This window comes from Pseudoliparis swirei, chromosome 6 (assembly GCF_029220125.1).
Source record: "Pseudoliparis swirei isolate HS2019 ecotype Mariana Trench chromosome 6, NWPU_hadal_v1, whole genome shotgun sequence".
In the NCBI taxonomy this organism is placed as follows: domain Eukaryota; kingdom Metazoa; phylum Chordata; class Actinopteri; order Perciformes; family Liparidae; genus Pseudoliparis; species Pseudoliparis swirei.
Window position 1 is genome coordinate 28,300,095 of NC_079393.1, and position 22,956 is coordinate 28,323,050.

Consider the following 22,956-nt stretch of genomic DNA (forward strand, 5'->3'; position numbering starts at 1 on the left):
TAATTTTTATATATATGTTTTTAGTATATATATGTTTTTATGTATATACATTTTTACTTATAATATATACAGTGTGTGTATATATTTATATGTATTTATTTATATATATTTATATGTATATATATATAAATACATATCAGTAAAAAGATATATATATATATAAATGTATTTATTTAAATATATTTATATGTATAAATAAATATTTTCTTTTTTAATATATATTTATATATAAATAAATATAATTTTATATATTTATTTATATCTATTCATATATATTTATATATATTGATATTTATTGATATATCTCAGTAAATGTATGTATATATGTAGCTTTATTCTCTCCCTTTGCCGCCGCTGCTCCCTCCCTTTCCTGCCGGCCTCTCAGCAGAGGATGTGTGTCTGGGCGAGAGAGAGAGAAAGAGGGTGTGTGCATGTGTGTGTGTGTGTGTGTGTGTGAGAGGGGGAAGAGGAAAGCAGTGAATGGGTGTGTGCCCTCTCTCCTCCACTTTGCCCTCAGTGCCGACCCAAAGGAGGAGAGGAGAGTCGACAGGCAGACGCTGAAGGATCCAGATGTCTGCCGGGGATCAGAAGAGTGGAGGACCAGAAGGTACCACACACACGCACACACACACACACACACACACACTGTTGGCCAACGCCCACTCCTTCTAAACTCGATAGCCGGAGACCAAACAAAGCGTTGCGTGGTGTTTGTTTTCAGTGTTTGAGAAACTGTTGGTAAAATTAAAAAAATATAGGATTCAAGTATCACTAGTGATGCATCCATTTGTGGGCGGGGCCTGTGACATGTGTCAGAGTGTGATGGGGGTTCCTCCCGACCAGGCTGGCTCCAGTATGATGTCACTAACGCTGCATGTTCTCCAGAGTCAATGTGAAACCACGTACACACAGAACCATGGAGGTTCCATCTGAAACCGAATATGGTTCTTCAGAGTGACGCCATAGAAGAACCATATCTGGTTCCACAAAGAACCTTTCAAACCAGGGTTCTTCAAAGAACCATGTTCTTAAATAGTCCTTTAAAGAACCTATAAAGGTGTCTCAAACGAAAGAATGGTTTTTCGTAGAACCACAAAGCCTTTTAAAGAACATTTAGGTCCCTTTATTGTTCTGTGTGTTGTGGAGCTGTGATGTTCTCAGACTGTAACTGTCGGTTCAGGTTCATTGATTGGTGGACCCTTAGAGGAGGAACTCAGCTCCCATGACCATGTTCATGTTGCTCCTGCTGAAGGACTCACTCCTGGAGCTTCTGGTGAACACCAGATTTAAACTATTCCTCTGGTGGAGGGCCACCGGCTGGTTTCCATAGCAACCGGCCTTTATCACAGCGCTAGAGCGCGGGGACCAATGAGTGTCCGGCGTGCGAGGGAGCTCTGGTTCAATTAGAGCTGCCGATGGCGAGGCTCAGCAGGGGGTCCAGAGGCGGTCCTGTTCGTGCCGGCTCCTGATTGGCTGTGCTCAGCCTGCACCGTGTGCCGAGCTCGTCGTTATCGACACACAACCTGGAGAGACGCCGAGGCCGAGCGCACAACTCTGAGTCAGTGATCAGACCCCGAGGCACTTTAGACCAATCAGGACGCGTCGTTCAAAAAGAACTATTGCATCATCACACATGATGACGATGAAGATGATGATGGCTTCAGTTCCATGTCTGGGTGTAGTTCCATGTCTGGGTGTAGTTCCATGTCTGAGGGTGTAGTTCCATGTCTGGGTGTAGTTCCATGTCTGAGGGTGTAGTTCCATGTCTGGGTGTAGTTCCATGTCTGAGGGTGTAGTTCCATGTCTGAGGGTGTAGTTCCATGTCTGGGTGTAGTTCCATGTCTGGGTGTAGTTCCATGTCTGGGTGTAGTTCCATGCCTGGGTGTAGTTCCATGTCTGGGTGTAGTTCCATGTCTGAGGGTGTAGTTCTATGTCTGGGTGTAGTTCCATGCCTGGGTGTAGTTCCATGTCTGGGTGTAGTTCCATGTCTGAGGGTGTAGTTCTATGTCTGGGTGTAGTTCCATGTATGGGTGTAGTTCCATGTCTGGGTGTAGTTCCATGTCTGAGGGTGTAGTTCCATGTCTGAGGGTGTAGTTCCATGTCTGGGTGTAGTTCCATGTCTGGGTGTAGTTCTATGTCTGGGTGTAGTTCCATGCCTGGGTGTAGTTCCATGTCTGAGGGTGTAGTTCCATGCCTGAGGGTGTAGTTCCATGCCTGGGTGTAGTTCCATGTCTGAGGGTGTAGTTCCATGTCTGGGTGTAGTTCCATGCCTGGGTGTAGTTCTATGTCTGGGTGTAGTTCCATGCCTGGGTGTAGTTCCATGCCTGGGTGTAGTTCCATGTCTGAGGGTGTAGTTCCATGTCTGGGTGTAGTTCCATGCCCATCCCTGTGTCTCTGCAGCCGTGTGGCCCGAGGTGGAGCGGGCCGAGCGTCTGGCCCGCGGCGCCGCCCTCAAGTGGGCCTCGGGGGTGTTCTGCCGGCCCGAGCAGCTGGAGCGACTGAGCCAGTACAGGAAGAGGGAGAGCCAGAGGACGTCCTCCATACACACCCGACTCAAGGTGACCACACCATGACATCATCGTGACATCATCGTGCCACCAACGTGACGTCATCGTGACATCGTGACATGGTCATGACATCATCGTGACATCGTCGTGATATCGTCGTGACATCGTCGTGACATCATCGTGCCATCATCGTGACATCGTCGTGACACCATCGTGACACCGTCGTGCCATCGTCGTGACATCGTCGTGACATCATCGTGCCATCGTCGTGATATCATCGTGCCATCGTCGTGACATCATCGTGACATCGTCGTGATATCGTCGTGCCATCGTCGTGACACCGTCGTGACATCGTCGTGACACCGTCGTGACATTGTCGTGACACCGTCGTGACATCATCGTGATATCGTCGTGATATCGTCGTGACATCGTCGTGACATCATCGTGCCATCGTCGTGACATCATCGTAACACCGTCGTGACATCGTCGTGACATTGTCGTGACACCGTCGTGACATCGTCGTGACATCATCGTGACATCATCGTCCCATCGTCGTGACATCGTGCCATCGTCGTGACATCGTGCCATCGTCGTGACATCATCGTGACATCGTCGTGACACCGTCGTGACATCATCGTGCCATCGTCGTGACATCATCGTGCCATCGTCGTGACACCGTCGTGACATCATCGTGCCATCGTCGTGCCATCGTCGTGACACCGTCGTGACATCATCGTGCCATCGTCGTGACATCATCGTGCCATCGTCGTGCCATCTTCGTGCCATCGTCGTGCCATCGTCGTGCCATCGTCGTGACATCGTCGTGCCATCGTCGTGCCATCGTCGTGACATCGTCGTGCCATCGTCGTGCCATCGTCGTGACACCGTCGTGACATCATCGTGCCATCGTCGTGACACCGTCGTGACATCATCGTGCCATCGTCGTGACATCATCGTGCCATCGTCGTGCCATCTTCGTGACATCGTCGTGACATCGTCGTGACATCGTCGTGCCATCGACGTGACATCGTCGTGACATCGTCGTGCCATCGTCGTGACACCGTCGTGCCATCGTCGTGCCATCGTCGTGCCATCGTCGTGACACCGTCGTGACACCGTCGTGACACCGTCGTGACATCGTCGTGCCATCGTCGTGACATCGTCGTGACATCGTCGTGACATCATCGTGCCATCGTCGTGACATCATCGTGACACCGTCGTGACATCATCGTGACACCGTCGTGACATCGTCGTGACATCGTCGTGACATCATCGTGCCATCGTCGTGACATCATCGTGACCTCGCTGTGTTAAATGGCGACGCCGCTCTCCTTCCAGTCCATGATCCAGTCGTACCTGGAGGGGGTGGGCTGGGGTCTGGAGCAGCTCCGGGAGGCCCGGCTGGAGCTGCGGGAGGTGTCGCACGCCGTGAGGAAGGCGGGGCTTGAGTCCAGCGGGAACGCCGAGGGGGGGCGGGCCCTGGAGAGGCTGAGGGAAGTGTCCGTCAGCCACCGGCAGCTGCTCGCCACCGTCAGCAACCTGCCGCGCCTCTATGCCGGTGAGCCAACGGTCAACATAGACCACTCCCTGTAAGACCTGTCAATCACCTGTAGCCCCGCCCCTAAAGCGTCCCCCGCTTCATGGTCTGTGTGACTCTACAGCCCATCAAGTAGAAATGATGACGTCATGCTGTATAGAAGAAGACTTGAAACTAGAGACAGACATAAACTCATGTTTACTGAGGGAAAACATCAAGAGAAGTAGTCACTATTTAGACTTCTATACAACCAGAGGAGCCCCCTGGTGGGCAGGAGAGAGAATGCGGCTTTAACACATGAAGCATAGACTTCTATACAACCAGAGGAGTCACCCCCTGGTGGACAGGAGAGAGAATGCAGCTTTAACACATGAAGCATAGACTTCTATACAACCAGAGGAGTCGCCCCCTGGTGGTAGGTAGAGAGAATGCAGCTTTAACACATGAAGCATAGACTTCTATACAACCAGAGGAGTCGCCCCCTGGTGGTAGGTAGAGAGAATGCAGCTCTAACACATGAAGCATAGACTTCTATACAACCAGAGGAGTCGCCCCCTGGTGGGCAGGAGAGAGAATGCAGCTTTAACACATGAAGCATAGACTTCTATACAACCAGAGGAGTCGCCCCCTGGTGGGCAGGAGAGAGAATGCAGCTTTAACACATGAAGCATAGACTTCTATACAACCAGAGGAGTCGCCCCCTGGTGGTCAGGTGAGAGAAGGCAGCTTTAACACAGCTTTAAAGAACATTCTACTGTGATCCATACTGTACATAAAGCAGATATAATATTATAATATATTACAAATCAGTCCTATAATAAATGCCACTTTTGTCTTATATCGAGGTACAAAATTATCCAGGGGAAATGGGAAAGATCTCCCATCTGTAAATCTGTGTTCTTGTGAATCCTCAACAAACAAAGAGCATCATGCAAGAAAACAACAGCTTTCGTTGTTTTTCTCTGGAAAGTAAACAACTTCAGTAAAACAAAGTCCGTCTTGAACATTCCAAAGCGAGAGACTATTGCGTAAGTTGCTGACGGTCTGAAGCCCCCCCAGTGCGCAGCATGGTGCTGGAGACGGAGCGTCTGGTGGAGTCGCGCCGGCTCCTCGAGGCCCACGCCCGGCTGGTGGAGCTGGAGAGCTGGCAGGACGACATCCTGTGGCAGCTCCACGGGGCGGCGGGCGCGGCAGGAAGTGAGCTCAGCGCCGAGGACCAGGAGCTCGTGGACGGATACTTCTCTGGGGTCGGGCAGCTGGTGGACGCCCTGGGTGAGGACCCCGCTCAGTCAGCTCAGTTCATCTGAGATATACATATAATCTCAGACTCTGGTTTAGACTTTCCCTTCTTCAAATCTGAATCGTTTATTTTAATATACAATATTCAAAGTATTTGACAAGTTTGTCTAATTTGGGTAATTATATACAAAGTATTCTTTTATTGCGTGAAGGTCAGGGAGCATCCCTCACTGAGAGATGGCGTCGCCATGGTGATGATGCCACTGATGGACATAGAGTTCATCTGTCGCTCAGCTTGGAGGAATATCGGACATGCAACAACGTTTTACTGTCCTTCATTTTGTGATATTCATTTATTTAGATTTTACAAATTGACAAGACAGGACAACAAGATGAAGGGAAAGAAGACGTAAAAAGAGTAAAGAACAACAAAAAACAGACAACAAATAAATACAAATCTAATAAAAAACAGACAACACGTTCACACCTTTCCAGTGAGACAACATCATGGTGTCATCATCACATGTCTGAGACATCGTCCTGGAGGGGGGGCTCACCTCCGTCCGCCCGCTGTGGACGTGACCATCACCACGGCAACAAGAGTACAGTCCTCCTTGGAGACGTCCGTCACGGTGCGAGAACCTTCAAAACACGTGAACGTTGATGGAAGCGGCGACTTCCTCCTCAATGGTCTCTTATAATACGGGTAGATGAAATCCAGCCTTCTGATTGGTTGAGAGAGTGTCCCGAGGCGTACGTTACTCCGCCTTAATGTCCGACAGCTGTTCACATTTATCTGAGCGTTCCGTATCTGACACTCAAAATGACTTCCTTACTATCATGACGTCGCACGCAATAATGTACTGGAGGCAGGACCGTTGTGTGTGTGTGTGTGTGTGTGTGTGTGTGTGTGTGTGTGTGTGTGTGTGTGTGTGTGTGTGTGTGTGTGTGTGTGTGTGTGTGTGTGTGTGTGTGTGTGTGTGTGTGTGTGTGTGTGTGTGTGTGTGTGTGTGTGTGTGTGTGTGTGTGTGTGTGTGTGTGTGTGTGTGTGTGTGTGTGTGTGTGTCCCAGGTAAGGAGCTGTGGGCCGTGGTGAGCAGCGCTCTGGCCCTGGCCCAGCAGAACCCCACGCCGTTCGTGTCGGCGGTGAGGATCGTGGAGCGGGAGGAGGCCCTGGACCGGGCCCTGCTGGAGGAGCGGGGGGGGACCCGCAGGCCCCTCCCCCCGGGGCGCCCTCGCTGCTGGAGGGCGAGCTTCTTCCAGGTCGGGCCCCCGACCAGCCGGTCCAGACAATACGCCAGCTCCTCTCTGGGTCCTCCATGTTTCTCTGTTGTTGTCCAGGTGCTGGAGGAGGCGGTGTCGGCCCGGTTCCGCAGCGTGTCCTACCTGCACACGCGCGGCCCGGGTCTGGCGGGCCACCTGGCCGCCCTGCAGCACGGCGTCATGGCCGACCTGAACACGGTGCGCCACCTGCTGGAGCACTGCGTCCCGCCGCACTACGGGCTGACCGGGGCCTACCTGAGGGCCGGACACCGCTGCCTACACGCCCACCTGGCTCAGGTGAGTGAGAGAAGCCACGCCCACCTGGCCCATGTGAGAGAAGCCACGCCCACCTGGCCCATGTGAGTGAGGGAAGCCAATTATTATTATATATAATATTATATATAATACTATCTTTCTAGTATGTATAATATTATATTTATATTATATATAATATTATGTTTCTAGTATATATAATATTATGTTTATATTAGATATAATACTATTTTTCTAGTATATATAATATTATATTTATATTATCTTTCTAGTATTCATAATATTATCTTTCTAGTATATATAATATGTTTATATTATACATAATATTATCTTTCTCGTATATATAACATTGGTTGGTGGCCTGCAGGTGAGCAGCTGGGACCTGGAGAGTGGAGAGACCTTCGCGGTGCTCCACTGGGTGCTCCACACCTACAACAGGTGAGCCTCCACCTGCACACGGCCTTCAGGGTCCGTATGTACACACAATCTGACACACAGGGGTCAAAGATCAAGTGTTTCATTTGTTGTGGATGTGGAAGTCCGTTTACAGGAAAGAAGAAGACAGGAAAGTAAACACAGAAAAACTAAAGTAAAGAAATAAATAAAACATCAAATGTATTATAATAACAAAGGCAAAACAAAATAAAAGATAATTATAACAACGACAAAACTTAATAAAAGATCATTATAATAACAAAGACAAAACTAAATAAAAAATAATTATAATAACGACAAAACGAAATAAAAGATCATTATAACAACGACAAAACTAAATAAAAGGTCATTATAATAACAAAGACAAAACTAAATAAAAAATAATTATAATAACAACGACAAAACTAAATAAAAGATCATTATAATAACAAAGACAAAACTAAATAAAAGATAATTTTAATAACTGTAAAACAAAATACAAATTAATTATATTAACAAATGCTAAAATAAATTAAAGATAATTATAATAACAACGGCAAAATAAAACATCATTATAATAACAACGGCAAAACAAAATAAAAGGTCATTATAATATGTAATATGTAATGTTTCACTAAATCATGTATTATGTAAATTTGGTTTGAGGTCCTTGAACACATCCAAGCAGATGAACAACTCTGTTGTCCAGCGGTTCAATGTGACCCTCAACATCCCTTTGGTTCAGAAGGACGAGACGTTTACTGAACATTTCATTTCATATCCAACGATTCAGCTTCAGCATTCTTCTGCTTGCACTCTCTCTTTTTCATTATCTATTTTATCGTGTGTACTTTGTCTGTCTGTGTCTATTTTATTTAGTTTTTCTTCATATGTGTATAAAATGTAGACGCGACTGTTCAAAAGTTTGGGGTCACGTAGAAATGTCCTTATTTTTCAAAGTAAAAGCATTGTTTTTATCAATGAAGATAACATTAAATGAATCATAACTCTCTCCATAGTTAATGTGTACATGACTATTCTCTGGTGTTAATGAAGTCTCTACAGAGGTGTGTAGAGGCCCATCTCCAGTGTTCTAGTGGTACATTGTGTTATCGCCTTAGAAGACTAGCAGAGGGGTAGAAACCCCTTCAAGCCCTTTTCATGTGAGCGCAGCTAAAAACAATTATGCTGGAGAGAGAAGCTATAAAAAACTGGCCTTCCTTTGAGCCACAAGAAGAACTACATTAATATGTACAATAAAAATCATTATTTATAACCTTATCAACATCTTGACTAGATTTTATATTTATTTTAATATTCATTTGATAAATTAAAGTGAGAGTTTAATGGAGAACACCAAACTGTGTGGTGACGTCAGAGGTCGTGTGTGTGGGGTCATGTTCTCTGTTGATTTGGCAGCCCGGACATGATGGGGGACCCGGAGCTGGTGACGGAGATGGAGAAGGTGGAGCTCGGGCCTCTGATCTCCACCGAGGGTCTGGAGCAGCTGCACAGCAAATACGTGCAGAGCGTTGGGGTGAAGCTGCTTGATGGTTCTGATCCGTTCAGCCGTTAGACCGTCCTCTACTTTAAATGTTCACGACCTGGGAAAAGAATCTTAATTCATATCTGGAGGGATTGGTAATATAGAACCTGAAGGTTGGAACCACATAGAAAGTGCCTTCAGTGTGTGTGTGTGTGTGTGTGTGTGTGTGTGTGTGTGTGTGTGTGTGTGTGTGTGTGTGTGTGTGTGTGTGTGTGTGTGTGTGTGTGTGTGTGTGTGTGTGTGTGTGTGTGTGTGTGTGTGTGTGTGTGTGTGTGTGTGTGTGTGTGTGTGTGTGTGTGTGTGTGTCCATGTGCTTCCAGAAGAGTGTCTCTGAGTGGATGCACAAAGCCCTTCAAGTGGAGCTGCAGGACTGGCACAGAGACCAGGAACCAGATACAGACCACGAAGGTTTCTACCAGACCAGCCTGCCCACTATCATCACACAGGTACACACACACACACACACTGATCAACCTCTTGACATCTAGTAGGAAGAATAAGGCGTATCTCTTCCTTCATGAGTCTGATTCATCTCACATGCATCTGGACCACTGGACCCTGGTCCTGGATCTGGTCCTGGATCTGGACCCTGGTCCTGGATCTGGATCTGGTCCTGGATCTGCTGGACCAGCTTTGTACCGACTCCCAGATAACCTGGAGGGTCGTGGATCGCAAACGTTTTAGGAAAAGTATCTCAATGGTGTGTCTGTACTACCAGAAGAGTCGCCCCCTGTTGACCACATCACAACATGACCTCCAGCTTTGGGGGTCTTTGGAGTTCTTTGGGGGTCTTTAGAGGTCTTAGGGGTCTTTAGAGGTCTTTGGAAGTCCTTGGAGGTCTTAGGGGGTCTTTAGAGGTCTTTGGAAGTCCTTGGAGGTCTTTGGAGGTCTTAGGGGGTCTTTAGAGGTCTTTGGAAGTCCTTGGAGGTCTTTGGAGGTCTTAGGGGTCTTTGGAAGTCTTTGGAAGTCCTTGGAGGTCTTTGGAGGTCTTTGGTCTGAAGCTGTGGGTCGTGACCTTCCTTCTTCTCCTTTTTAGAAGTCCTATTATCCTGTGCCTTTGATGTGGATCTGCTTGTGTGTGTTCCTGCTAGATGCTGGAGGAGAACGCCCGGGTGGCTCGGATGATCGGCGAGTCTCTGCGGGACCAGACGATCCAGATGGGCCTCTACGAGATGGAGACCCTCCTCAACAGGTGGGCGTTGGGGCGGCCGGCCAGGCATGGGAGGGGCTCCACTTTCACCCTGTCACTCACCCTCGTTCCTCCACGTCGCAGGTTTCGAGAAGCTCTGGTGGATTTTGGGAAGGAGCATCGCGGGAATCCGAACAACGTCAACAACAAGTTCTACCTCCACTACCTGCTGGCCTCCATCAGCAACTGCATCATCCTCAAGTGAGACGAGCTCAACGCGTTGTGACTCGCATGTTTCAACAGAGTGCTACATCAACTTTCCACTCCACATCACAATAACTGACTGAATAGAACAATACATCCACGCCGTCCCTCGTGTTGCGTTCAGGAAGTCCACCGAGAGTCTGCAGAAGCAGCAGTCGGCCCGCTCGGCGGCGCGGTTCTCCCGGACTCCTCCGAACCCGCTGGCGGCTCTGGACCGGGCGGTGAGGCGGGCGTGTCGCCTGGCGATGGATCAGTTCCTGCAGGACCTGCAGCCCTTCCTGTCGGGCCTGCTGACCCGGGCCTGGCTGGTCCAGGGAGACCCCGCCCCCAAACTCTGCCACGTCCTGGAGCGCCACCTGGAGCTGCACGGCCGCGTTCGCCCGCCCTGCCGACAGGTCGGACTCTAACGTTAACGTACAGCGTCTGCTGTATCTGGTTCTGATGTATGAACGCTTATCAAACTGTGGTTGTATAGAAGTCCGGGCGCCGGCCACCAAACATTTACTGTTGTTATTGAAGCAGTTTGGACACAAGCCTGACCACCAGGGGGCGACTCCTCTGGTTGTATAGAAGTCTATGCTTCATGTGTTACATCTACATTCTCTCTCCTGACCACCAGGGGGCGACTCCTCTGGTTGTATAGAAGTCTATATAGTGACTCTACTTCCCTCAGTAAACATTGTAAACATGAGTTCATGTCTCAGTCTCTAGTCTCAAGTCTTCTTCTATACAGCATGATGTCATCATTTAGTACATGATGGTCATGTAGAGTCAGACCATAAAGCGGGGGGCGCTTTAGGGGCGGGGCTACAGGTGATTGACAGCTCTCTTCCAGAGTGATTCTCCCGCGGTGCCAGTGAACTCTTCTGGTTCACTGGTAGCTAAAGAGCCTGTGCGCCCCGTGCAGCGCCTGCAGGAGGAGGCGCGGTGGCTGACGGCGGTGGAGTACGTCAGGGCGCTGATGAAGAAGAGGCTGGTGTGCCGCAGCGCCGAGGAGAGGAGGCAGCTCGGCCAGCAGATGGTGCAGGATGACCAGCGCTTCAGAGAAGTCCTCCACGGCCCGGTAGGAGACGCTGCTTCAGGAGCCTTCATTATTTATTTATTATTCATATTATCAGCCTTCATTATTTATTTATTATTTATTATTCATATTATCAGCCTTCATTATTTATTTATTATTCATATTATCAGCCTTCATTATTTATTTATTATTCATATTATCAGCCTTCATTATTTTAGAAAAACAGAATATTATTTTTTTTACCATTTTTGACAATAAAATGTCAAAACAATAAAATCCTGTGCGTAAAGAAGTGCTCGGTCCCGTGTGTAGGTCCGCTAATAATTATGATAATTTAACAATGTTTGGTTTTTGTTGTGTTCCATCTGTACTTCCTGTACTAGATACACAACAAATCAATAAATATCATTTAGAATTATAAAAAAACAAAGAAATAAGTTATAATTGTTAATAGTTGTTTCAAAAATGTAATAACAAGAAATAACCACAAAGAAATAAAAATAACATTTAATATGATTTATGTTTTCTGTTTGTTTTTGTTCATAAAATCTAAGAAAACTTTAAATCTGTAGACTACTGCGTAATAATCTTATTATTGTCTAATAGTCTTATTATTGCCTAATATTCTTATTATTGTCCAATAGTCTTATTATTATCTAAGTCTTATTATTGTCTAATATTCTTATTATAGTCTAATAATCTTATTATTATCTAATAGTCTTATTATTGCCATTTTTATGATAATTGCTCATATCCTGTAAATAAGTATATTTATTATTGTTGACGGTTAAATGTATTTCACAGGTTTTATAAAGTGCCTCATGGATATTTAAATATATATTATATATTTAAATGCTCTGGAGTTCAGCCAGAGGGACTAACTGCCCCTGAACGTGTGTGTGCGTGCGTGCGCGTGTGCGTGTGTGAGTGTGTGCGCGTGTGTGTGTGTGTGTGCAGGACGGCTCCGTGCCTGAAGAGAATCCTCTGTCCTTGCTCCCCGTGCTGGCGGACTTCCTGCGGCTGAAGGACCCCTTCATGCTCTCCCTGGAGGTCTCGGCTCTGGCGGCCAGATACCCCGACATCGGGTAACCGCCTCGCCGCCGCGAAACACGACGTCACGCCCACGCCGTCTGTCATTCTAACCGCGTCCTGACCCTCAGGGAGGAGCACGTGTCGGTGCTGCTGGACATCCGCGGGGACGTGTCCCGGGACGTCCGGGGCGCCGTGCTGGACTCGCTGGAGCGGAGCGCCGGCCCGCTGCCGGCCGGGTACCGGCCCATCTTCACCGGCATCCTGGTGCCGCCCTCCGCCATGGCCTTCTGCCTGCCCGCCGCCAAGTGTGGCACGGCGTGACGGAGACCGCCTCGTTCCTACCGGGAGCCACCGCCGAGAAACCGCTGCCCGGTGATTGGTCGAACCGTCCGTCCATCAAACCCTTCCCCGGTGGCGTTTTCTTCTTTCAATGAAGAGAAGCTCTCCTGGCCACGCCCCCTAGCTGCAGTAACTCCTCCCACGAGGCTGATTGGTCCAGTCTCTGGCTCACCGGACACTAACGCATTTGAAGATTGGCGAGAGGGTTTCTCTCTTTCTTGTGGCACGAGATCCCGCACTTTCTCGCGGGATCTCGTGACGTGGCCAAATCTTCCGCGCTGTCGCGACAACATTTCACCGCTACGTTTTCGTGGTCAATAATTCTAAACTTCGGGTTCAAATTTTTATTTGGAATACCTCCGCTTGGCTGCCTGTAGTTGTGACTCGTGTGACATCATCAAGCAACACTCCTGGCCAATAGAAACACCCGCTGACGGCTCTACGGGATCTTTACTGTCATAACCTGACGGTCCGGTTACTTGTTTTCATGCTTTTATTTGGTCCAATGTCATCTCGTCAGATTTTTCTAAATATTCTGTTTGTGTATTTATGTATTGTCTGGGGCTTCCTCTTGAAGAGCGATATGTAATGTGTTGTGTTCAATGCTCCGTGTAAACACGAGCTTCCATAAAGGCTTTGAAAGACCACCGTGTTCGACTTACTGCAAATATGTCATTCTGAGATTCACCGGGTCACGGAACTTCAGCTTTATTTAGTCGAGGCAAAATAAATAATAAATAAAAATAGACCATGTTAAACGTCTCATTATTCATGGGACCTGTTCATATTAAATATGGATCGGTGCTTCTTCACAGCTCCAGACCTCCAGACCCCGTGAGAGTTCCCACGCTACTCTGAGAGGAGTCTTTTCTTCTTGAAGCGAGGTTTGTACTCGGGGTCGCAGTGAACCGCGTCCTCGCCGTCACTCCCGGACGAGCCCCCGGAGTAAAGAGCGTTCACATCAAAAGACACATCTTCCTCCTCCTCCTCCTCCTCCGTCGTCCGTCTGCAGCACTCCTGAGCGCTGAGCCTGTGGAGACGGACGTAGGGCTGCAGACGCAAAGCCGGACTCGACCTCGCCGACCCCGGCGCCGCTCTCCGGACTCCGCGGCTCCCGGACCCGGCGGCGGTGGATCTCGGCCTCCTGCGAGTCTTTGGTGCACCTTGAGGAGGCGAGGCAGACGCCTCCTCAAGGTGCCGAGGGGCCCGAGGGGTTCTGCTGGGAGCGCCGGCCCGTCGGAGCCTCCCGGAACGTTTGGAGGAAGACGTCTGGGGGGCGTCGCTCCCTGGGGTCCGGCGGGGGGGAGAGGTCAGCACCCGAGGACTCGGAGCAGGAGCCACCTGTGTGTCGTCACCTGGAGGCGCTCCGTGGGGGGCGGGGCGGGGCCCTTCAGCAGAGGCAGGTTCCCTCTGAGACCCGGAGCGCTGCCGTTCTTCGGGGTTCCCCTGCTCCGACGCCCGGCCTGCCGTCTGAAGGTGGGTGGAGGTGGAGGTGGAGGTCTGGCCGGGGGGGGCGATGCCAGAGGGCGTGAGGTCCTGGGAGGACGCGGCGGACGAAGACGACGGGAACAGCGGCGGCGGCGAAGACGAAGGCGCGTGGGCCCGGAGCGGCGGCTCGTCGGGACACTCCTGCAGGATGCTCCTCACCCAGCGCCGGTGCTTGGAGCAGAACTGGGGGGAGGTGGAGGCCTCCGGAGCGCCTCCTCCCCCGCTCCTCGGACCGGCTCCTTCCTCTCCCTCGTCACCGTCCTCCTCCGACGACCTCCCGACGACCTCCACGTCCCGCTCGGTTTTTAAGTTGGCGTTCTCTGGCAGCAGAAGTCCACCTTGGGGCTCATCTGGCTCCGCCCCCTTTCCTCCCTGAAGGAGATCCTGGAGGAGAGCCTTGGAGGGAGGCGCGCTCCCCAAGGCTCTCCTCCCATGTGCTGAGGAACCGCTGCCCGGACGACAGGAAGCGGCGTCTAGAGGAACAGAGAGGCGTTTAGACTGGTGCTCAAACCCCCTAGTGGGGCGCAGTGGTACTACAGGCGGGCGCAGGAGGAAATGCAGAAAGAACTTTATTGAGAACATATTACACAAGTTCAGAATCCACATTAAACTCATTAATCGATACATGTTGGGACTGATCCTGATGCAACTCGACACACAATGGAGTTTTGCACTGTATTTTTTCACATATTTTCTACATTGTCGTCTCATATTTGAGAACTCAAATATAATATCTGCATCATGTGACTCCCTCTTATTCAGCCCACCTGGGTGTCATCACTTTGAAATGTCCCCAATTGTGTCGATCTGTAACACGGGAGTCTCCGGGTCGGATGTTCTCACCACAGTGCAGCAGCTTCTTCAGAGCGGTCGCTATGGCAGCGGGGTCGGAGGACACCACTTCCAGCAGCAGCTTCTCCTCCTGCGTCACGGGGCTCTCCTTCTTCAGGAGCTGGAGACACACGTCCATCAGAGGCAGAGAGGTCGTGGTACCCGGCGGAGACCACAGAGCTATTGCGCAACGTTTTGGTGAACGGGCCTCAATAAATGAGGACTGTCCGCTCTCCAGTGGAGCCATTTCCCCAAAGACTTCTATACAACCAGAGGAGTCGCCCCCTGGTGGTCAGGTGAGAGAATGCAGCTTTAACACATGAAGCATAGACTTCTATACAACCAGAGGGGTCGCCCCCTGGTGGTCAGGTGAGATAGATATATTTAGTCTTTTTACTGTTCATTTGTTCGCTAATTAGGTAACACTGTGGGCACCTGTGGTTAAATGTAGGCGTATGCAGGTACAGGACCAGCATGCACCTGGGTAGGCCGATGGTTAAGCAGCTTTAGGAGTTCTTTTGTTGAGTCATAAATGATCAGAACATTGGACTCCTGAAAGGACGGCGCCTTCCGACCCGTTGCTTTGTGTTTGTTTCTGGTTTAACGGCCTCCACAGAACGCTTTAGGATCCTTCTGCGTCGGCTTTAATCCGACCAGGTAGCAGATCCTCATCCACCAGGCGCCGCCTCGGTGAAGAGGGCATCACACACCGTGTCGATGTAGGTGTCTCCTGGCAGCGCCGCCTCCAACTGCTGGAGGTAGTGCAGCAGCCGGTCCTCCACCTTCTGGGCGTAGTGCTCCCCGTACTGCTGCTCCATCCCAGCCTGGAACACACTCGACAGTCAGGTGGAGCTGCACCAACGAGACGTCAAAGTAGAATGAACTTTAAAGAACTGAACGCTGAGAAGGGGTTGACGGGTTCTGAGACTGAGGAGTATTCTTTATTACATGTGGATCTGGGAATGTAGTTTGACCCAGATGTTATTGATATCCAGTTATTTAAAACCCATTTGAACTGTCAGAGGAATTTATCTGTCTTTTAAAATATCACAATATTCTTGTAGATGTAGAGGTTCCCACAACACACCTTAAACAAGTGAGCATATATATATATAAATATACACACACATATACACGTACATATATGTCTATGTGTATATATATACAGACATATATGTGTGTGTATATATTAATGCTGTGAAAAATAACGCGTTAACGCGTAATGATTAAATTACAGGATTAATTAGTTAATTTTTTTACCGCATGCGCAGAATGAGCTTCCAATCCGTCTGTTGTTGGTCGTCTCTACAGCAGCGTGTCATTCTGTCTCTAGTGTCGCGTTAACACGACTCAGAGCTCCGATGCCGGCGTGTGCGCGCACATCGGGACGATAAAAAGTCACTTGCACAATGTAAAAGTGTAATACACCCTATGTATATATGTTGTGGAAGTACACCATTTGAAACATTTTACCCAGCACACCATGTTGAGAGCCGGGTGGAGGCCACATGGAGGCAGCTGCCCTATGAGCTCCTGAGGGAGCAGCAGCTCCACGGTGGGAAGAGGACCCACCTTCATGTAGTCGGCCAGCTTGTCCTGGTCCAGAGCGAGTGCTTGTGCCAGGAGCTTGAAGTCCAGATGGTTCTTCCTCATGAGGAACATCGCATGTCGGCTCTACAAGAACAACAAAGGAAACACTCAGCTTTCCAGACAAACACGACGACGCCAGGAAAAGTCTTTGGATTTAAATCGTTCCAGAGTTGAAGAAACAAACACGACGAGTTCCCAGAACACGCACTCACACATCGACCGTGGTACTGAGGGAGGCGACACGGGAAGAACTGGATGGTTTTCAACACCGTCTCAACCGCTCCTCGGCCCTCCCGGAGCATCCTCATGACGACCTGGAGGCACAGAGGTCAGAACACGTGAGGAACACGTGAGGAACATGGATCAGCTGCTGAGGAACACGTGAGGAACACGTGAGGAACCTGTGAGGAACACGTGAGGAACATGGATCAGCTGCTGAGGAACACGTGAGGAACACGTGAGGAACCTGTGAGAAACACGTGAGGAACACGCGAGGAACATGGATCAGCTGCTGAGGAACATGTGAGGAACACGTGAGGAACACGCGAGGAACACATGAATCAGCTGCTGAGGAACACGTGAGGAACCTGTGAGGAACATGTGAGGAACACGTGAGGAACATGGATCAGCTGCTGAGGAACATGTGAGGAACACGTGAGGAACACGTGAGGAACCTGTGAGGAACACGTGAGGAACATGGATCAGCTGCTGAGGAACACGTGAGGAACATGGATCAGCTGCTGAGGAACCTGTGAGGAACACGTGAGGAACACGTGAGGAACACGGATCAGCTGCTGAGGAACCTGTGAGGAACACGTGAGGAACACGCGAGGAACATGGATCAGCTGCTGAGGAACCTGTGAGGAGCACGTGAGGAGCACGTGAGGAGCACGTGAGGAACACGTGAGGAGCACGTGAGGAGCACGTGAGGAACACGTGAGGAGCACGTGAGGAACAGTGATGTACTCGCGTGTCGACTGGACCCCACCATGGTCTTGAGGCCGAACATGACCTTCATGTGCTTGATGGGCGCCACCAGGCCGGGCAGCAGGAGGTCGGTGGCCTCCAGGAAGCGCGTCACCTTCTCAAAGCGCTCCACGGAGCGGCGCCGCACGATGGAGTGGACCTCGGCCGAGGAGACGCGCAGCCTCCACGGGGCCCTGAGGCTCAGGGGCCCCGAGTCCAGCTCGGGCCAACTGGACGGGTCCACCACTGAGAAGGACCAACAGGAAGACACACACAGTTACCACACACCTGAGAGTGGTCGACTCAGTGTTGCAGTGACTGGCCTATAAGGAGAGTACGTGGATATATATATATACTGTATACACACACATATATATACACACACACAGTAAAGAGACACATACACAGGGGGGCACGTAACTGGTACGCAGGGGCGAGAATAATCCACAATGCGTGACGCCCCGTGTTACTTCGCGCCTTTGCGTACTAACCGGCCGTGATACGCGCGCACAGGTGAGCGTACTCTCCCCCCCCCAAACACGGTGAGTACCAAACACCATCTCCCGGTACTCACCTGAGTAACTCACAGAAAAAGTTATGTGCACCCCTGTATATATATATATATATATATATATATAACACACACACGGAGGCTCAGAAGACATGTTCATTATGCGATTTAAACATGTCACAGCAAAGACACATATATATATATATATATACATGCAAGTGAAATATTCTACTTTAACGACAGTGTTCCTGAAAGCCGCATAGAGGAGCTGCTGGTTTTTACTGTTATTAATCAACAGAAACAACCCGGAGCGAGGCCGACGCACCGTCCCGGAGGTCCACGGTCCCGTGAGCCCACACGTACTCTATGATCCACAGCGGTAACCTGTTGCTCTCCGGTACCCGCGCGTCGTCCGGCTCCGGTCCGTCCATCACCCGCTGCGCTCCGGTGGGTCTGTGGACCCGGCACCACACCCGGCGGCCCCGCTGAGGGCTTCTTGGGTTGCAGACGTGACGCGCAGAGCAGCCTCTTTCTGCCTGCCGTTCCTCAGGAGCACTTCCGGGTCAGACTCTCTGGACTTCAAAATAAAAGAGTTGAACGTGAGAACGAGCGTAGGATAACTATGCGCGTAAAGCGTATAGCATTTTATTGTGAAGTCTCGTAAACCGGAAGTAGATACACGGAGCCCCGGCCGTCTCTTTACCGGCTCTCACCTTCAACTGAGAGTCTGTGGCGGTTTCTCCTTTAGCCGGACGCGTGCACGTTCGTGTGAGGTAACGTAGCAACACGACGTGGAGTTACCTGTGCTGCGGCGAGCCATGTACGACTGAGCTAACATGCTATGGCTCGCGGTAGCTAGCTGTCGGGTGGGTGCTCGTGTTCCGGCCACCGGCGTACCCCGTCGGCGGTGTTAGGGAGTTGTCTGTCGAATGGAGGAAGAGCTAAACTAACCACACTAATATTTGTCAACCGATAAAGATACAGATTATGATTTTATGGAAATGGAATTGTCTTCTTTATTAAAGAAAAAACGTATTACATCAGAATAATATAACATGTGTTATAGGCCAAATACATGACATCATTATAGTAATACACAGCAACAGCATGTAGTCATTCAAACCTTGATGGAGGCAGGGCTCTCAAGTTTTGAAGACGGGCAAGAGTGACATTTCCATCACATTTTCTGATTGGCTGATAAGTGGCTCCTCACAGCAGAACTCAGGGGAGCGCTTGATTCCTCCACGGTGAGGGCAGCGCGGCGGCACATTAAAACATTAAATAGCCGAGAGTTTTTTCAGCGTGAGAAATACGATGTGTGGCGGGAGTGCGTGACGTAAGACCGAAATGCGTGAGTCTCACGCTCAATGCGTGACACTTGAGAGCCCTGTGGAGGCCCACTCCATGACCCAAACCCGGTGGACATGCTTCATAGCCTGGCCCTTCAGTTCTGGGGCCCTTAACTTCCAGCTCAGTGTTAGCAGCTTTCCCCAGTTAGTTCTGGGAGAACTGGACTGGACCTCTTGAACCCTTTGCAGTGTTTTGTTTCCCTGTCCACATATTTTTGGACATTGGGCGTAGTCGAGCGTTGGGGCCACTTTGAGAACGCCTGAACACAGTGTCACAATGTCACGGTGTCAGTGTCACAATGTCACAGTGTCAGTGTCACAGTGTCACAATGTCACAGTGTCACCGTGTCACAGTGTCACAATGTCACCGTGTCACAATGTCACAGTCACAATGTCACAGTGTCACAATGTCACGGTGTCACAGTGTCACAATGTCACCGTGTCACAGTGTCACAATGTCACCGTGTCACAGTGTCACAATGTCACAGTGTCACAATGTCACAGTCACAATGTCACAGTGTCACAATGTCACAGTGTCACGGTGTCAGTGTCACAGTGTCAATGTCACAATGTCATAATGTCACGGTGTCAGTGTCACAATGTCATAATGTCACGGTGTCAGTGTCACAATGTCACGGTGTCACAATGTCACGGTGTCAGTGTCACAATGTCATAATGTCACGGTGTCAGTGTCACAATGTCACGGTGTCACAATGTCACGGTGTCACAATGTCACAGTGTCAGTGTCACAATGTCACCGTGGGCTTGGTGTAGAACTAAATATCCTCTTGTCTGGTTTCTCCTGCAGCACGGTGCGACCCCCCCTTCCCTCTCCTCACGTGTGACATCATCATCTCGGCTGCAGCTCCATCATGAACACGAGACGCTGTGTGTTTCTGCTCCGGCTCTCCAGAACCGGGCTCTTGGCCCCTCGGCACGGCGCCGGGGCCTCCGCCTCCCCCCCGCTCCTCCCCCACAGCCACTCGTACTCCAGCGGCATCAAGATGCGATCCTACCTTCAGTACTTAAAACGCAAGGTGGTGCCCCCCCCCAGTCCCCCGTACGGCCACGTGTGCCAGGTGGGGGACCCGGTGCTGCGTCTGCACGCGGCCGCCGTGGACCCCGAGGCCATCGCCGGCCCCGAGGTGCAGCGGGTCATCGCCGCCGTGGTCAAAGCGATGAGGCGGTTCGAGTGCGTGGGACTCAGCGCGCCTCAGATCGGGGTGCCGCTCCGCATCCTGGCCCTGGAGTACCCCGAGGAGATGCTGCAGGAGACGGCGCCCGCGTCCAGGGAGGTGCTCGGCCTGTCCGCCCAGCCGCTGAGGGTCTTCGTCAACCCCCGGCTGAGGGTCCTGGATCAACGCACGGCGCTCTTCCAGGAGGCCTGCGAGAGCATCTCGGGCTTCTCCGCCGCAGTGCCGCGCTACCTGTCGGTGGAGGTGTCCGGTACGTCCAGGTGACCCATGTGGGGGTTCTAGTCCTGCAACACGACGTGTGTCTTTGTGATTCATCCGGTTCCCATTGTGTCGGAAAGAAACAAAGAGTGAGACGACGCCACATGTTCTTACCCCCCACCCCCCCACAGGTCTGAACGAGAAGGGGGAGGCCGTCACGTGGCGGGCCAGCGGCTGGCCGGCTCGGATCCTCCAACACGAGATGGACCACCTGGACGGGGTCCTCTACGTGGACCGCATGGACAGCAAGACCTTCCTCAACATCCGCTGGCCGGAGCACAATGAGTAGAGGGACCCTGAGACCCTGAGGTCATGGACCCTGAGGTCAGAGACCCTGAGGTCAGAGACCCTGAGGTCAGGGACCCTGAGGTCAGAGACCCTGAGGTCAGGGACCCTGAGGTCAGAGACAATGAGGTCAGACACACGGCCAGCTTCTCCCACGCCGGCTTCTCTGTTTCATATCTTTGTATCATCGCTGCATTATAAGGGAAAGTAAATAAACCGGAGGATGACACGTTGTGGAAGTCGTGAGATCTGCTTCCTGTCGCTGCTTTAATAATAATAATAATACATTAATTTTATAAGGCGCCTTTCAAGGCACTCAAGGTCGCCGTACAACATATTTAAAAAAATGGACACAATTAAAAAGCAGAACAGTTAAAAAGCAAAACAGTTAAAAAGCAGAACAGTCTGCAGCAGAGCAACCAAGAGGGGAACAGGTCAGCCATAGGCCTGCCTGAAAAGGTGAGTTTTGAGGTGAGTTTTGAATAAAGTGATAGAGTCAATGTTTCTGATGTCAGGGGGGAGAGAGTTCCATAGGCGAGGGCAGCGGCTGAAGGCTCGTGACCCCATGGTGGACAAACGAGCTGGGGGGACAGTCAGGTTGATGGAGGAGGCAGACCTGAGAGACCGGGTGGGGATGTTGATTTGGAGGAGGTGAGACAGGTATGGAGGGGCGAGGTTGTGGATGGCCTTGAATGCATGGAGCAGGATCTTAAAGTCAATGCGGTGTTTGATGGGAAGCCAGTGGAGTTGTTGTAGAACAGGGTGATGTGACAGATGGAAGGGTGTTGGTGATGATGCGGGCAGCAGCGTTCTGGACCAGTTGGAGCTTATGGAGGAGTTTCTGGGGGAGACCAAAGAGGAGGGAATTGCAATAATCCAACACGGAGGTGACAAGAGAGTGGACCAGGATTGCGGTGCTGTTGCGTGTGAGTGAAGGCGGAGGCGGTTGATATTTCGGAGGTGGAAGTAGGCAGACCGGATGGTGGTGTTGATGTGAGTGTGGAATGACAGTGTGCTGTCGAGACGACACCCAGACTCTTCGCCTGAGGGAGGGGAGACCGAGGAGTTGTCTATTGTAAGGGTGAAACTGGGATGCTTGGTGAGAGTGGACTTGGAGCCAATGAGGACAACCTCGGTTTTATTGCTGTTCAATTTGAGGAAGTTTGAGGTGAACCAGTCTTTGATTTCCTGTAAACAGGCACAGAGGGAGGGGGGCGGGAACGTGGAAGAGGGTTTGGAGGAAACATAGAGTTGGGTGTCGTCCGCGTAACAGTGGAATTGAATGTTATGTTTGCGGAAAATGAGTCCAAGTGGGAGGAGGTAGATGATAAACAGGATAGGACCAAGGACAGAGCCCTGGGGAACACCGGAGGAGAGGGGGGAGGGGTGTGATGTGAATGATTTTATGAGTTCGGCCAGAGAGATATGAGTGAAACCATGAAAGGGGTGTGTCTGAAATTCCAATGGAGGCTAGTCGATCAAGGAGGATGGAGTGGGAGATGGTGTCGAAGGCGGCGCTCAGATCGAGGAGGATGAGGATTGATAATAATCCAGAGTCCGCTGCCATGAGGAGGTCATTTGTGATTTTGATGAGGGCTGTTTCTGTGCTGTGACGGGGGCGAAAACCGGACTGGAACTGTTCATATAGGTTATTGTTGGAGAGGTGAGTCTGAATCTGAGATGCCACTGTTTTTTCTAGGATTTTAGAGAGAAATGGTAGGTTGGAAATGGGACGGAGGTTATTAAAAATGTTGGGGTCTAAACCAGGTTTCTTGAGTATTGGAGTAACCGCAGCAGATTTGAGAGGTGATGGGACAGAACCAGAGGTGAGGGAGGAGTGGATGATGGCTGTTATCAGGGGTAGCAGAGAGGGGAGGGAGGTTATGACCAGGGAGGATGGGAGGGGGTCGAGTTGGCAG

At 50.5% G+C, this 22,956-nt stretch overlaps 3 protein-coding genes across 4 annotated transcripts; 2 read left to right on the top strand and 1 right to left on the bottom strand.

The window, feature by feature from the left end:
- Positions 1–494: 494 nt before the first annotated feature.
- Positions 495–13,208, top strand: exoc3l1 (exocyst complex component 3-like 1). 2 transcript variants are annotated; one of them, XM_056415885.1, is made up of 15 exons: positions 495–607; positions 2,401–2,558; positions 3,846–4,065; positions 5,104–5,316; positions 6,355–6,545; positions 6,624–6,842; positions 7,186–7,256; positions 8,652–8,769; positions 9,099–9,224; positions 9,870–9,970; positions 10,052–10,168; positions 10,296–10,566; positions 11,079–11,234; positions 12,150–12,277; positions 12,353–13,208. In XM_056415885.1, the coding sequence occupies exons 1-15, from the start codon at positions 571–573 to the stop codon at positions 12,543–12,545; spliced, it is 2,319 nt and encodes a 772-aa protein (XP_056271860.1). In that variant the 5' UTR covers positions 495–570; the 3' UTR covers positions 12,546–13,208. The 2 variants fall into 2 exon arrangements, with proteins under 2 accessions (XP_056271860.1, XP_056271861.1); XM_056415886.1 differs by having other exon boundaries at positions 9,102–9,224.
- A 47-nt stretch (positions 13,209–13,255) lies between these two features.
- On the bottom strand, positions 13,256–18,470 carry LOC130194754 (uncharacterized). The gene is made up of 7 exons (XM_056415910.1): positions 18,275–18,470; positions 17,461–17,684; positions 16,685–16,786; positions 16,455–16,556; positions 15,593–15,706; positions 14,895–15,003; positions 13,256–14,524 (listed from the first exon to the last, which is right to left on the bottom strand). The coding sequence occupies exons 1-7, from the start codon at positions 18,378–18,380 to the stop codon at positions 13,413–13,415; spliced, it is 1,869 nt and encodes a 622-aa protein (XP_056271885.1). The 5' UTR covers positions 18,381–18,470; the 3' UTR covers positions 13,256–13,412.
- Positions 18,471–18,633: 163 nt separating this feature from the next.
- Positions 18,634–21,283, top strand: pdf (peptide deformylase, mitochondrial). Its single transcript, XM_056415974.1, has 3 exons — positions 18,634–18,722; positions 20,107–20,744; positions 20,884–21,283. The coding sequence occupies exons 2-3, from the start codon at positions 20,171–20,173 to the stop codon at positions 21,039–21,041; spliced, it is 732 nt and encodes a 243-aa protein (XP_056271949.1). The 5' UTR covers positions 18,634–18,722; positions 20,107–20,170; the 3' UTR covers positions 21,042–21,283.
- Positions 21,284–22,956: the final 1,673 nt, after the last annotated feature.

What these genes read in the sequence shown, in the direction of transcription:
- LOC130194754 (XM_056415910.1), bottom strand. Translation starts at nt 18,380, where the DNA reads ATGGACGGACCGGAGCCGGACGACGCGCGGGTACCGGAGAGCAACAGG. An exon ending in TGTTCGGCCTCAAGACCATG is followed by an intron (nt 16,787 to 17,460) that starts GTGGGGTCCAGT and finishes CTGTGCCTCCAG; the next exon opens with GTCGTCATGAGGATGCTCCG. An exon ending in AGCTGGCCGACTACATGAAG is followed by an intron (nt 15,707 to 16,454) that starts GTGGGTCCTCTT and finishes AGTGTGTTCCAG; the next exon opens with GCTGGGATGGAGCAGCAGTA.
- exoc3l1 (XM_056415885.1), top strand. Translation starts at nt 571, where the DNA reads ATGTCTGCCGGGGATCAGAAGAGTGGAGGACCAGAAG. An exon ending in GCAGCTGGTGGACGCCCTGG is followed by an intron (nt 5,317 to 6,354) that starts GTGAGGACCCCG and finishes TGTGTGTCCCAG; the next exon opens with GTAAGGAGCTGTGGGCCGTG. An exon ending in TGCCCACTATCATCACACAG is followed by an intron (nt 9,225 to 9,869) that starts GTACACACACAC and finishes TGTTCCTGCTAG; the next exon opens with ATGCTGGAGGAGAACGCCCG.
- pdf (XM_056415974.1), top strand. Translation starts at nt 20,171, where the DNA reads ATGAACACGAGACGCTGTGTGTTTCTGCTCCGGCTCTCCAGAACCGGG. An exon ending in CCTGTCGGTGGAGGTGTCCG is followed by an intron (nt 20,745 to 20,883) that starts GTACGTCCAGGT and finishes ACCCCCCCACAG; the next exon opens with GTCTGAACGAGAAGGGGGAG.